The sequence below is a fragment of the Erythrolamprus reginae genome, chromosome 1 (genome assembly GCF_031021105.1).
Source record: "Erythrolamprus reginae isolate rEryReg1 chromosome 1, rEryReg1.hap1, whole genome shotgun sequence".
Taxonomy (NCBI): domain Eukaryota; kingdom Metazoa; phylum Chordata; class Lepidosauria; order Squamata; family Dipsadidae; genus Erythrolamprus; species Erythrolamprus reginae.
Window position 1 is genome coordinate 145846856 of NC_091950.1, and position 14411 is coordinate 145861266.

A 14411-nucleotide genomic window follows, 5' to 3' on the forward strand; every position below is an offset into this window, starting at 1 on the left:
TAAAATAAATACTGTGTGGGAAGGGTTTATAAACACTTAAAACAATGAAAACTTACCAAACAATTACAATATAAATACCTAAATAAGTACTATCAGTCGATAAATTCCCCATCGCGGATTTCACCTATCGCGGCAGCTTGGCAGATCTCTGTAAACTCCTCAGAGAGGGCTATAAAGCACTGTGAAGCGGTATATAAGTCTAAATTTATTTATTTATTTATTAGATTTGTATGCCGCCCTTCTCCGAAGACTCGGGGTGACTATTGCTATTGAGTCTTCGGAGAGGGGCGGCATACAAATCTAATAAATTATTATTATTAATGCTATTGCTATTATACTAAGCCATGTTTTCAGGTTCACCATAATATGCAAACCATACCATGGTACTTTTTCTTGGAAACTACACATATAACAAGGCAGCTGTGTTTTTAAATAGCCAATGAGAAAGATAAATAATGGAGCATCTATGGTTCTCCAAAGAGAATGCACCTTTTAAACATTTAAAAGAAATAATAGCAGCTTATGCACTATCCAGAAAGAAACAAGCAATCCTAGATACAAGTGAATATGCCAGGGTGAATATCCTTTAGGTATTACAACCCAAGTAAGATGTAAAAACATGGGAACAGATTTAATGAAACAATCTGCAAATATAAATCTGTTCCATGAGAACAGATCAGTAACCAGAGTTCTCAATAGGGTCTGATTCTGAGCTGGGAACATGACAGACTCAATGATCTTCAGTATGGCCCTTGACAAAAATGGGGTGACTAAATCTGTATAGACTTCTAATTGAAGACTGTAGCATAGTCCTTCCTCTTCTTTTCAGGTTAAAAACAAACCAAACCAAACTGATTGATTCGTGGGTGTAGGGTGTAGGTAGAACGTCTAGCTTGGCTTTTACTTCTAATAAGCCAAAGTGAAAGGAAGCATCATTTCTCTTTGCATGGATTTATCATATTACTCTCCAGTGTTTTATTCGGAATCGTCAAAGCCCGATCACCCAAGAAAATGTAAGATTGTAGTAAGGATAGAAGGGAGAAGGCAGTCTTTCAGGTAATCTGATTACAAGACATTTAAGGACTTAATTCATACTGGGAATAAAACATATTTTTTAAAGATCATAAAATTCATAGTTATGTGGACAAAGAAAAATTAGGGAAGGGACAGCAAATATATAGATCTGCTGTAGGAAATGAACTTGGACATGTTGACAACCCTAGACCTTGATCCAGTCACGAACAAACACTGGATTTAGGGTGCTATTGTTTAGTCAATCAAAAGGGGGAATCATTTTCCTTCCTAGGCCTTTGATTTTTTTTAAATCTGGTGGAAAGTGAGAAACCTAAATCAGTGACAGCAAGGAGTAGCTGAAGGCAATAACTTGTTGCATCACCCAAGGCTATCTTAGTTCAGGGATATGACTTGTGGACTTCAACTCCCAGAATTCCTGAGCCAATCATGCTAGCTCAGGAATTCTGGGAGTTGAAGTCCACATGTCATAGAAGAGCCAACTTTGCCTACTCGCCTTAGTTGGATAGGTTGAAGTGGTGGTACAGAGCTTTACGGGAATAGCTTTTTTCCTGCCATGCTTTATATTTCAGAGAGGACAGAACCTTTATAAGGGAAGTGTATAAAGGGAGCAACATTTGAAATGGCAGAGAAGCTTTAAAGACTATGTGCTATTACTCACCTGTTCAGCTCGTAGATGTCTTCAATGTTCCCAAAGAGTGCGCTGACTTGTTCGGGCCGCAACAAGAGCTCCTGAGTGTCTATGATCTTCCCCAAGTAATTCTGAAAAGTCACATTATGTCATAAGCATCACCATGAAGCCAGGAAGCAAGAAAACAGGGCAGACCACCATAGGTTCTAACCTAGAATTGTGGGAATTGTGCCACAACCTGTCAGGTACCCTAATCAGTGCCCTGAGGAGAGAAACTATCTTCCCTTGACCATAGCTCCCATTGGACAATTTTTCATGCTTTCACTCTGCCCAGACACAATCTATCAAGAAGCCATTTCCTTTTTATATAGTACTGGACCTGGAATCCCATGTTTCACTACAAAACTAGGTGATCGGACTTGACAAATTGATAGCTAAAGTTTGAACCCCTTCTCTCCCTCAGGCTTGCCTCACAGAAGCCTCTCCTCTCCCCATTCTCTCCCTCAGGCTTGCCCTACAGAAGTGTCTCCTATCTTATCCCCTTTTCTCCCTCAGGCTGTCCCCATTGATCCTCTCCTATCCCTTTCTCTCTTTCAGGCTTGCTCCACAGAAGTGTCTCCTATCTTATCCCCTTTTCTCCCTCAGGCATTGATCCTCTCCTATCTTATCTCCTTCTTTCCCTTTCAGGTGGGAAGGTAGAGTAGAATGTCTAACTCCTTAGCATGGAGCAATGTCTAAACTCCCAGCCACAGGTCAGATTTGGAACAGAGTTCTTTTCAGGTGGGGAGGGAGAATAGAACATCTAACTCTTTAGAAGTCCATCAGATCATGTTAATAATAATATAAGAAATAACTAATGATCTAATGATCATTTCAAGAAAAATCCTCTTTTAGCGAGCACCTAGAAGCCAAGAGGAATACACATGCCAAGTTTCAAGTTTGTAGGCTTTACAGTTCTGGTGATTTTGATGATATTTGAGCGGCATTTGGCTTTTTTATATATATACAGTAGATTCCTGATAGCAGATTAGCAGGAAAATCACTGGGGCAACTAAGTAAATCATAAGGATTCTCTGACCCACAATGTATCACTTTCACATAATCTGACATGACAGGCAAAAGATCCTCCATGAAACTGTGTGGGGAAAATGGTCAAGACTATATTCCTATGTAGAAAGGAGGCAGTGAAATCCATGGCTGATAGGAAGCATAAAAGGCACTACCCAGAGACATAGTAGGGATACCTCTAAACTGAAAAAAAAGTAACTTAAAGATCTACAGCTCTTCCCAGCTTCCACTGTAGACCAGGGGTCAACAACCTTAAACACTCAAAAAGCCACAAAGGTCCTAACCTGAACCCCCCTGTTCAATTCTGGAGCCAACCGGAAGCCCATTTCCCCTGCCATAGAGTCTCCTCCTAGCAGGACGCCTTTTTCCTCTGCCGACCAGAAGTCCGGTTCTCCCACCATAGAGTCTCCTCCTAGTGCAGCATCTTTTTTTCCTCTACCTGTCCTAACCAAAAGCCCTATCAATTCTGGAGCCAACTGGTGACAGGGAGCCGCCGCAGAGGTGCGAAAGAGCCACATGCGGCTCCAGAGCCGTGTGTTGCTGACCCCTGGTCTTGATAATCAGGTTCTTCCCTTGGTTAGAGGAAGACTTCAGTGGCAAAAATTCAATGAAGGGAGGACCTTAAGGCATCTTCACCTTTTGCAAACTCCTTAAAACCCACCTCTGCCGTCAGGCATGGGGGAACTGATATATCTTCCCCAGGCTTATACTGTTTATGTATGGTATGTTGTGTGCTTATTTTTTAAAATTATGGGTTTTTAGCTTTCTAATTATTGAATTTGTATTACAGTGTTCCCTCGCTTTTCGCGGGGGATGCGTTCCGAGACCGCCCGCGAAAGTTGAATTTCCGCAAAGTAGAGATGCGAAAGTAAATACACTATTTTTGGCTATGAAGAGTATCATAAGCCTTCCCATAACACTTTAAACCCCTAAATTGCAATTTTCCATTCCCTTAGCAACCATTCAGATTATTACTCACCATGTTTATTTATTAAAGTTTATTAAAAAAAATATTTATTAAAGGCAGATGAAAGTTTGGCAATGATATATGACGTCATCGGGTGGGAAAAACCGTGGTACAGTGATCCCTTTCTCTATATCTCCCCCTCTTGCTGGCGGGCGGCGGGCGGGCGAGCGGGGGCATCAGCGAGGAGCCGGGGTTTCCCCTTTGCGTGGGCGGCGGGGAAACCCCGATCTTCGTCTGCTCGCTGCTGCTGCAGCAGCAGCAAGCAGACGAAGATCGGGGTTTCCCCGCCGCCCACACAAAGGGGAAAGCCCGATTCGGCTCCTCGCTGCTGCCGCCTAGCAGATCAGCTGCTGGGCGGCCGCAGCAGCAGCGAGCAGATGAAGATCGGGGTTTCCCCGCCGCTCACGCAAACTCCACCATCTGCGCATGCGCGGCCATGGAAAAAGGGCGCGCATGCGCAGATGGTGTTTTTACTTCCGCAACCCTACATCGCGAAAAATCGATTATCGCGAGGGGTCTTGGAACGGAACCCTTGCGATAATCGAGGGATCACTGTATAGGGAAAAAATCCACGAAGTATTTTTTAATTAATATTTTTGAAAAACCGTGGCATAGACTTTTCGCGAAGTTCGAACCCACGAAAATCGAGGGAGCACTGTATATATTGTTTTCTGTTGCTGTTGTGAGCCGCCCCGAGTCTGCGGAGAGGGGTGGCATACAAAATAGATAGATAGATAGATAGATAGATAGATAGATAGATAGATAGATAGATAGATAGATAGATAGCAGTGAAGTGCTATAAAGAGCCCAACTGGCACGTCAAACGCACTAACCTCTATGATGGTTCGTAAATCCTGCACATACGTGCGTTCGGATTCCACAATCTCCAAGAGAACCCGCTCTAGATAGCTTAGTTTGGAATGAGAGGCAGAAGCAGAAAGGGAAGGGCTCCGCAGGCTTCTCCAGGGCCCTGAGGAGGCATTGTTGTTGGCATTGTTCAGCATCCCAGTTTTCAGGAGCGAAGGAGCATCCAAAGGGGTTTCCGCCATGTTCTTCCAGTCACCCAAAATAGAGGGAGCATTGGTTAAAGTTGCAGGCAGCTGCCTCATTGAATATTCTGAGATGTTCCTGCTCAGGGCAGTAGAGATTGCGTCTCCCTCATCTCTGCCAGCATAGGGGGCATCCAAGAACCTGGAACTGTCTGAGGAAAGAAAAATCTTATTTTAAAACTGTGCAATGTTCCTCTGAACCTCAAGATGCAGTAGTTATGAAGGTAGTCCTCGACTTACAACAGCTCATTTAGTGACCATTCAAAGTTACGACACTGGAAAAAAAGTGACTTATGTCTATTTTTCACACTTGCAGCCATTGCAGTGTCCTGGGGTCATGGGATCAGCTTTTGCAACCTTCTAACAACCAGAATGAGGAATCCCGATTCACTTCACAATCACGTTACTAACTTAACAAATGCAATGATGTCACTTAACAACTGTGGCAAAGAAAAGTCGTAAAAAGGGGCAAATTCACAACAAATGTGTTGAATCCACGGCACAACTCCCCAAGTCCTTGACCTACGACTGCATTCGTCCTCGATTCAAGACCACGCCAAACCTAATTGGTTGAAGCGCAAGCAGCCTGAATGCGGGAGAATGGAAAGTTCCTATTGGTTCAGGGCTTGACACCTTCCCTATAAAAGGGAGCTGTCAAGCCTCACGGTTGTTGCTAGTTGCTGTCACAGATGTTTGGTGCTGAATAAAGGTTCCTGCTTGTCTGACAGCCAGTTTGAGTCCTTTTTTAGCTATTTAACACTGGCGACGAGGAGTTGAGTGCCAAAGCCTTCGCTATCACTGCCACTGCTGCTGCAAGGTGCCCCTTTTCCTACTTCAGGTGCACTGCCTGAGCTGGTCACTCTGAGCTAAGCCACTCCTCTCCTTCGTGTTCGGGTTGACCAGATGTCACCCACACCGCTGCGTCACCCACAATTTCTTGTAAATTACTTTGGGTTGACGAGACGTCACCCACACTGCTATTATCACTACCACCATCCTTTTCAAGATGGCTATGCTCAGTGATGGGCTACCAAAATTTTTGCTACCTACCACACTGTGGGCGTAGCTTATGCATTTTGTTTCAACATCTTTCAGTGCAAATTGGGTGCTCTGGGATGGAGCTCCAAATTTTGCTACCGGAACTGCGTTTCTGACCGTTCCCGTAGGAGCCCATCACTGCTGCCTTCATTCACTCCATTTCAGCCCAATGTAGAAACCTGGGACGATTATCTATTTCACTCAGCAACATAAATTTTGGCCTCAATTGCGGTTGTAACTGAAGGACTACCTCTATAACCAAGGAGCTATTTGTTTTTCAATCAATGGGCATTAGTGACCTCTAGATTAGGGTTCTCCGTCCATATGAGAAGAGCCGGTGTGGCGCAGCAGGTAGAGTGCTGTACTGCAGGCCACTGAAGCTGACTGTAGATCTGAAGGTCAGCGGTTCAAATCTCATCACCGGCTCAAGGTTGACTCAGCCTTCCATCCTTCCGAGATGGGTAAAATTGAGGACCCAGATTGTGGGGGCAATATGCTGGCTCTGTTAAAAAGTGCTATTGCTAACATGTTGTAAGGCGCCCCGAGTCTAAGGAGAAGGGCGGCATAAAAATCAAATAAATAAATAAATTGGTAAACAACAGGCTAATAATGGGGAAAAAAGAGGTTGCCTGCTCTGCTGGCTTCCTACACAAACACAGATCCTAAGAGTGATTGAAACTGCTGTTATCACATACACAAGAAATACTAGTTACAGTCCGAACCATCACATATACGTTAATGATCTAGCCTACTGTTAAAAGATAGTTGCACAGGGAAAGATTACATGTCTAATTTCTTCAGACCATTTATTAAATAATTATTTCCCTTATTTCCATCTGCCCCAGGGGGGAAAAATCTTAGGAATCTATCTGAATAACCCAGATGTTGTATTATTATTATTATTATTATTATTATTTATTAGATTTGTATACCGCCCCTCTCCGAAGACTCATTAAAACATGCTTACCATCACAATCACACGCTGCCTTTGTTAAAATGAAAATTATTGAAATGGGTTGGTCTTTGATCATAAATCTCACATGAAGCAGACAACAGAATTGTCAACACAGTCTCAGAACCAAAAAGTGAGCCAGCCGCTAATGAAACCTATCTGGAGCCTTTTCTAATCCCAATCCCCTGTTAACATTTCCTTCATCAGCCTTCTGCTGGATTGCAACTCCCTCATCTCCAGCCAGTCTGGAAAAAGCTCACCACCTGAAATGGAACTCAGCATTTCACACCCCAAACACATTTTCTCCACAGTACTGATACATGTCCTGCCATGCCGTATGTTCTGTACCAAACCCTTAAGAGGTTTAGCAGGCAGGCAAACAAGTGGCAACAGGTCTTTGTGTATAGAAACCATATACAATCAACTGCAATTACCTCTCTCTCTCTCATCTCCCCCCCCCCATTTCATTCCTGTTTCCACAAGAAGATTTTTTTCTTTGCCTCAAAATCAACATCTCAACATTCTTCTGGGCCTTTGTTTGAAAATTACCTTGCTTCCTTACAGAAAAACCCATCCCATGCTCACCAAATACTGGAAGGCTCTCCAGGATATTCGTCTCTTTTCAGGTCAGCATCACTCATCAACTCAGCCAGACTGTGGATGGTGAGTGAAACTGTAGATGGTAAATGAAGGTGTGGAGCCTTTTGATGTCACTTCCCCACTCTCTAGATAAGCACCACACCTCAAAACTGGCATACTATTCTTCATGAAGGACTTTGACCAAGACACACACTTTTTCCCCCTTTCCCTACAAACATAGGAAGAAAAAAAGGATGGTTGGCTGTTCTGGTCAGAAAATACCCAGAATTACATTCAAGCCATTTAAGTAGAACCTACACTAATTATGGATTTCCTCCACCTCTCAAGTGGCCTGGGGGCCATGAGTACAGTGTTCCCTCAATTTTCGCGGGGGATGCGTTCCGAGGCCGCCCGCGAAAGTCGAATTTCCTCGAAGTAGAGATGCGGAAGTAAATACACTATTTTTGGCTACCATTTCCCATTCCCTTAGCAACCATTTATATTATTACTCACCATGTTTATTTATTAAAGTTTATTAAAAAAAATATTTATTAAAGGCGGCTGAAAGTTTGGGCCGGAAAAACTGTGGTATAGGGGGAAAAAACGCAAAGTATTTTTTAATTAATATTTTTGAAAAACCGTGGTATAGACGTTTTGCGAAATTCAAACCCACGAAAATCGAGGGAACACTGTATATGTGAATGAAGCCATTCATCACAAGCAAAATCCCCAGTGACTCCTCGGGAACTCTTTGAAGATGGCTGCTTTTCCAAAGTCTCCTAAAATTGAATTGTATATTTTCCACGCTTATCTTAATTCCTGTACTCATTTTGACTTAGCCAAAAATAGAGTGCAAAGCTATCAAATGTTTGCTACTAAATGTCACAAGATAAACAAAATAATCTGTTTCAGTCTGTTTATGAAACATCAGAAAGTGAAACAGAGTGAAAGAGTTTGTTCATTCCTACTGATAACAAGAATGACTTATAAAGTCTATTCATTTACTAACTACAGAACCTGTTTAGAGAAAGGATGCCTTTCTCTAAACAGAAGACCCTGTTATCTTAGATTTTTGTTTGTTTGTTTAACTTTGAATTCTCAAAGCTTGCTTGATTTCCCATTGTTCCACAATGTGCCAATCTGCACAAAGATTGCAAGAAATCTCTTGTCCTAATCACCGTGTCTGGAAAAATTCACACACAGGTTACTAGCAGGGAAAGAATTTCACACACAATTAGAAGCAGCTAAGATTCCTGTGCATGTGTCTAAGGCAGGCTTGGTATTATAAGCTTATATATTATCCTTTGGATTGCCACACTCAGAATTACAAAAACCAATTGCAACAAACCCGAAGGATACCAGAGGTAGGGAAAGTTGTTTCTGAAAGAAAGGGAAGAATCAGCAAACATGTTTGCACACAGGTGTGATGTGCTAGGACACTATTGTGGTGAATCTGGACTTGATGGAACCTACTAATTTCCAAATGCAGTGTTACACAATGTAATCATTAAAACCAACTTCTTAGCCTAATATGCAACATGCCCCGTGTCAAAAAATGCCTCTTAGAATAGAATAGAATAGAATTTTTATTGGCCAAGTGTGATTGGACACACAAGGAATTTGTCTTGGTGCATATGCTCTCAGCGTACATAAAATAAAAGATACATTTGTCAAGAATCATGTGGTACAACACTTAATGATTGTCATAGGGGTCAAATAAGCAATGAAGAAGCAATATTAATAAAAATCTTAGGATATAAGCAATAAGTTACAGTCATACAGTCAACATGGGAGGAAATGGGTGAAAGGAATGGTGAGAAAAACTAGTAGAATAGAGGTGCAGATTTAGTAGAAAGTCTGACAGTGTTGAGGGAATTATTTGTTTAATAGAGTGATGGCGTTCCGAAAAAACTGTTCTTATGTCTAGTTGTCTTGGTGTGCAGTGCTCTGTAGCGACGTTTTGAGGGTAGGAGTTGAAACAATTTGTGTCCAGGATGTGAGGGGTCAGTAAATATTTTCCCCGCCCTCTTTTTGACTCGTGCAGTATACAGGTCCTCAACGGAAGGCAGGTTGGTAGCAATTGTTTTTTCTGCAGTTCTGATTATCCTCTGAAGTCTGTGTCGGTCCTGTTGGGTTGCAGCACCAAAACAGACAATTATAGAGGTGCAGATGACAGACTCAATGATTCCTCTGTAGAACTGTATCAGCAGCTCCTTGGGCAGTTTGAGCTTCCTGAGCTGGCGCAGAAAGAACATTCTTTGTTGTGCTTTTTTGATGATGTTTTTGATGTTAGGTGACCATTTTAGGTAAATCTGATTCACACTATAATTTGGGGTTATACTGATTTCATTAGATTTGGTTACGAGTAATCATATTCCTCCTTCCGAAAAGCAAGCAAGGATTGGTCTAATGGTTAAGGCAGTGGTTCTCAGCCTGGGGGTCAGACCCCTTTGGGGGGTCAAACGGCCGTTTCACAGGGGTCGCCTAAGACCATGGGAAAAGAAATTTCCCATGGTGTTAGGAACTAAAGTTTCTATTCTGGCGCCTTGGAATATATTTTTACAATCCGACCAATCAGGCATTTACAGTGGGGGCGTCCTCTGACCTTCCTGCCAATCAGCTTAAAGCTCTATTGGGAGAATTGGTGCTAGACTTATCGTTGGGGGAAGAACTGTATTAAGGGGTCACAGCATTAGAAAGGTTGAGAACCACTGGGTTAAGGCATCAGGCTAGAAAATGGGAGATTCTAAATTCCAGTCCCACCTTCACCATGAAAGTCAGATGGGTGATTTTGGGCCAGTTACTCACTCTCAGCTCAACCTTCCATGCCTGTTTGTTGTTGTTGTTGTGGGGAAAACAGAAAGAGGAAGATGCTGGATATGTTCACTATCTTGGGTTATTTGTAAGCAAAATAAAGATAGGAAATAAATACTGTACTGTACATACATACATACATACATACATACATACATACATACATACATACATATATCCATCCTTCCATCCATCCATGATGCTATCAAGAAGAAATGTGTGTTCACATATACAAGGCATAAATATAACAAGATTGAGTCTAACAATACCATACAAATTTTATCACAATACTGTAGTCAGAAACCCTAAAACTTGATGCTGCCAGAAAAAACAACAACCAGTTAGGACAGCACAAGCTGAGATAGAAAAACAGATGAGATGATGGTGCAGAATTATTGGTGGCAGCAAAAAAAAAAAAAAAGCAGAAATATTTATTTATTTATTTATTCATTCATTCATTCATTCATTTAGTTAGTTAGTTAGTTAGTTACTTAGTTAGTTAGTCAGTCAGTCACTCAGAAGCAGAATTTAACCATCCAGAATTGCTCATTCTGGGCAATTAAAGATGGCCAGTCTCTAAATATGATAAATAAACAACTTCCAGGGGCATTTGAGTTCTTCAAAGTTCAAGTCATCAATTCTATGGATAAATTAATTTTACAAAATCTCTTCTAAGTTTCTTTAGTTTTAACATAGGTGTTTGCTGCTCCTACAATCACATGGACCACAAAAAGCTGTTGTTTTAAATCTAGTTTGCATTCAATAATGATGCAACTTCCACGGATCAGAATGTATTTCAAACTGTAATTCTTTTTATAACAACCAGCACAGCCAGAATATTTCAGATATATCATGAAAAGAAAACCATGATTATACAATTATGTATAGTGTTAGGTATTTCAACTGAAAAATAACACCTTTGTTAGTACAGTGGTGCCTCTACTTAAGAACTTAATTCGTTCCGTGACCAGGTTCTTAAGTAGAAACGTTCTTAACTAGAAGCAATTTTTCCCATAGGAATCAATGTAAAAGCAAATAATGCGTGCAAACCCATTAGGAAAGAAATAAAAGCTCGGAATTTGGGTGGGAGGAGGAGGAGGAAGAAGAGGAGGAGAGTCGCTGCCGAAGGAAGAAGGTGAGGTGAGGGGAATCAAAAAAATCCAAAACTTTAAGACAAAAAAAAAAAGAGGGACTCTGAGGTGACGAGGAGGAGCACATGCCTCCCGTACACCTGGCGCGAGGCTACCTCCCATACACTGCCTCCCATACACTGGCTGCTGCTGCTGCTACCTGCTGCATCTTCCTTCCCATGCTGAAGGGCTCCCCTCTCCTCTCACTGGCTTGCTTTGTAGCCAGCGTCTTTCCTTCCCTCTGGTGACTCCTCGGCTGCCCAGAGCGAAGGGAGCGTTTCTTTTCTCTGGGTGCTGGCAGAGGTTTATTCTCTCTGTCCAAGCGCCCAGAGAAAAGAAAATGCTTTGTTCGCTCTGGACTGCCAAAGCTTCCTTAAGCATCACCAAAAGGCTCCTCTGGCAGCCCATAGGGCCGGGATTAAAGGGGGAATGGCAGGAAACTGACCGGGCCTTCGAGCCGCTCTCAAATCTCCTGGGAAATTTTTCCGGGCTTGGGTTCTTAAGTAGAAAATGGTTCTTAAGTAGAGGCAAAAAAATCTTCAACACCTGGTTCTTATCTAGAAAATTTCTTAATTAGAGGCATTCTTAAGCAGAGGTACCACTGTACTATGTACATAACAGTTGGGTGTGACAATATATAAACAAACTAACAATGAATGCTTGTATGTATTGAAGCACTATAGCTTTAAGAGTTAGTGTTGCAGATTACCATAAAAGGGAGCCAGAAGTGTTATTCTCTCTCTCTGTTATTTCTGTTATTTCTCTGTTTGGTACTGCTGATTGCTATAGTAAGTAATTGTGTGTTCGATGCTAGTTTATGTATTTGTAAGCTGTACGGGTAAGGCTTGTAGTATTGTTAGTATACTGAGAGTTATTGACTGATTTGACTGTGTATGACTGGACTGTTTAACTTGGCTACGGTATTTGCTAAAGTAAATACTACTTTATACACTTTAATGTATTTGCTTTGTATGACTGAACCATTACTCATATTTCCTGACTATCTACTGGATACCTGCTAGGATGATGATAATAATAATAATAATAATAATGATAATAATGATAATAATGATAATAATGATAATAATAATAATAATAATAATAATAATAATAATTTATTAGATTTGTATGCCGCCCCTTTCCGAAGACTCGGGGTGGCTCACAACACGATAAAAACAGTATTATACAGGCACAAATCTAATATTAAAAAAAACTAAAAACCCTATCATAATTAAAAACCAAACAGCACATACATACCAAACATAAATTATAATAAGCCTGGGGGAAAGGTGTCTCAAATCCCCCATGCCTGGCGGTATAGGTGGGTCTTAAGTAGTTTATGGAAGACAAGGAGGGTGGGAGCAGTTCTAATCTCCGGGGGGAGTTGATTCCAGAAGGCCGGGGCCGCCACAGAGAAGGCTCTTCCCCTGGGGCCCGTCAGACGATTCCACGATTCCTTTGTGCATGTACTGTATATCCTTGATAACTCAGGAATCACTCTGCATACTCCTTAACAACCTTAAAGCAAAAGTGGGGAACTAAGGCCCTTTTATGACTTGTGGACTTCAACTCTCAGAATTCCTGAGCCAGCCATGGAAGTCAAAGTTCACTAGTGTTAAAGGGGCCGTAGTTCCCCATCTCTGCCTGAAAGCAATTGTTTCAAATTGGTGGCACATGGGACTTAAAGATAATCTAGGTGGGATGGAGGGTAGTTACTGAAACTTCATATAAGTCTTCAGAACTTAACACAAATGAAATATCACTGCACACTTATAAATAAATGGAAACCCTCCTCAGAAAAATAAAAAGCTTTTTATTCCTATTTCGACTTCACACACTTTTCCAGAAAATAAAATTCTCAATAGAAAGCAGGTTTCATTTTCTATCACACCTTGCCTATGAACTTCCACTAACATCCGATTCAACAAGTTGATGAATTGAACTAAATGGTAAAAGCCATTATGTTGCAAAAATTATTTCACTTTTGGGTTTCATTTTTACTAATGTGATAAGGGAAAAAAAACACTCCACAGGAAGTAACTAGTTCACCTCTGTGGGCCTTTTACTATTAAGTGATGTTGATGCTTTCTGGAGATCCACAAGAATAACCCGTCTGTGGGAATCACCCTTGTATGATCACACATATCCTGTGTACTTTTACTGATTAGGAAGTGCAAAAAAGAGAGCCGAGCCCCAGCTGCCAGTCATCCTATTTCCGCTATGCTGAGATCATGCCTACACAACCACTGACCTCGCCCTACTTTCTCTCGGCAGCAGTTTCATCTGACCGCACCATATATCATATCCCATATCCCATGCTCCAGTCTGTTCTTTCATGGAACTAAGAATATTTCTTCCTAGTGGCCAACAGGAACGTGCTGAAACCAATTGCGTCCCATTCCCATTCTTACATTTGCTCCGTCTGCTTTTTTTGCGGGAAGGAAAATGAATATATCCTACCTAATACAGTGATACCTCGTCTTACAAACTTAATTGGTTCCGGGACGAAGTTCTTAAGGTGAAAAGTTTGTAAGACGAAACAATGTTTCCCATAGGAATCAATGGAAAAGCAATTAATGCGTGCAAGCCCAAAATTCACCCCTTGTGCCAGCCGAAGTGCCCATTTTTGTGCTGCTGGGATTCCCCTGAGGCTCCCCTCCATGGGAAACCCCACCTCCGGACTTCTATTGCCAGAAAAGCACCCGTTTTGCACTGCTGGGATTCACCTGCTGGGATTCCCCTGCAGCATCACAAAAACATGGAAGTCCGGAGGTGGGGTTTCCCATGGAGGGGAGCCTCAGGGGAATCCCAGCAGTGCAAAAACGGGTGCTTTGCTGGCAACGGAAGTCCGGAGGCGGGGCATCCAAGCGGTGGCGGTGGGTGTGTAAGGTGAAAATAGTTTGTAAGAAGAGGCAAAAAAATCTTAAACCCCGGGTTTGGATCTCGAAAAGTTTGTATGACGAGGCGTTTGTAAGACGAGGTATCACTGTATATCCTACCTAATACAGTATATCCTTTTCGGTCCTTGGCAGGAGTAGTCACTTGTGAGTGTCAACTTCCATCTGCCTGGAGACTGAGATTGTATCAAATTTATTATGTATGTGTATACGTGTGTATGTATGTATGTATGTATGTATGTATGTATCTATCT

General features: G+C 41.8%; 1 protein-coding gene across 6 annotated transcripts in view; it reads right to left on the bottom strand.

Moving 5' to 3' along the window:
* PLEKHG3 (pleckstrin homology and RhoGEF domain containing G3) overlaps positions 1 to 14411 on the bottom strand; it is an 84919-nt gene that overhangs the window by 40602 nt on the left and 29906 nt on the right. For 5 of the 6 annotated variants that reach the window (XM_070728360.1, XM_070728353.1, XM_070728383.1 and 2 more), the window contains exons 2-3: positions 4532 to 4899; positions 1694 to 1794 (exon numbers count right to left, since the gene is read on the bottom strand). In XM_070728360.1, coding sequence (XP_070584461.1) covers positions 1694 to 1794; positions 4532 to 4807 — 377 coding nt within the window. In that variant the 5' untranslated portion in view covers positions 4808 to 4899. Of the gene's footprint in view, positions 1 to 1693; positions 1795 to 4531; positions 4900 to 7322; positions 7343 to 14411 lie in introns of those variants that run through there. The other variant, XM_070728376.1, reaches the window with a different exon arrangement.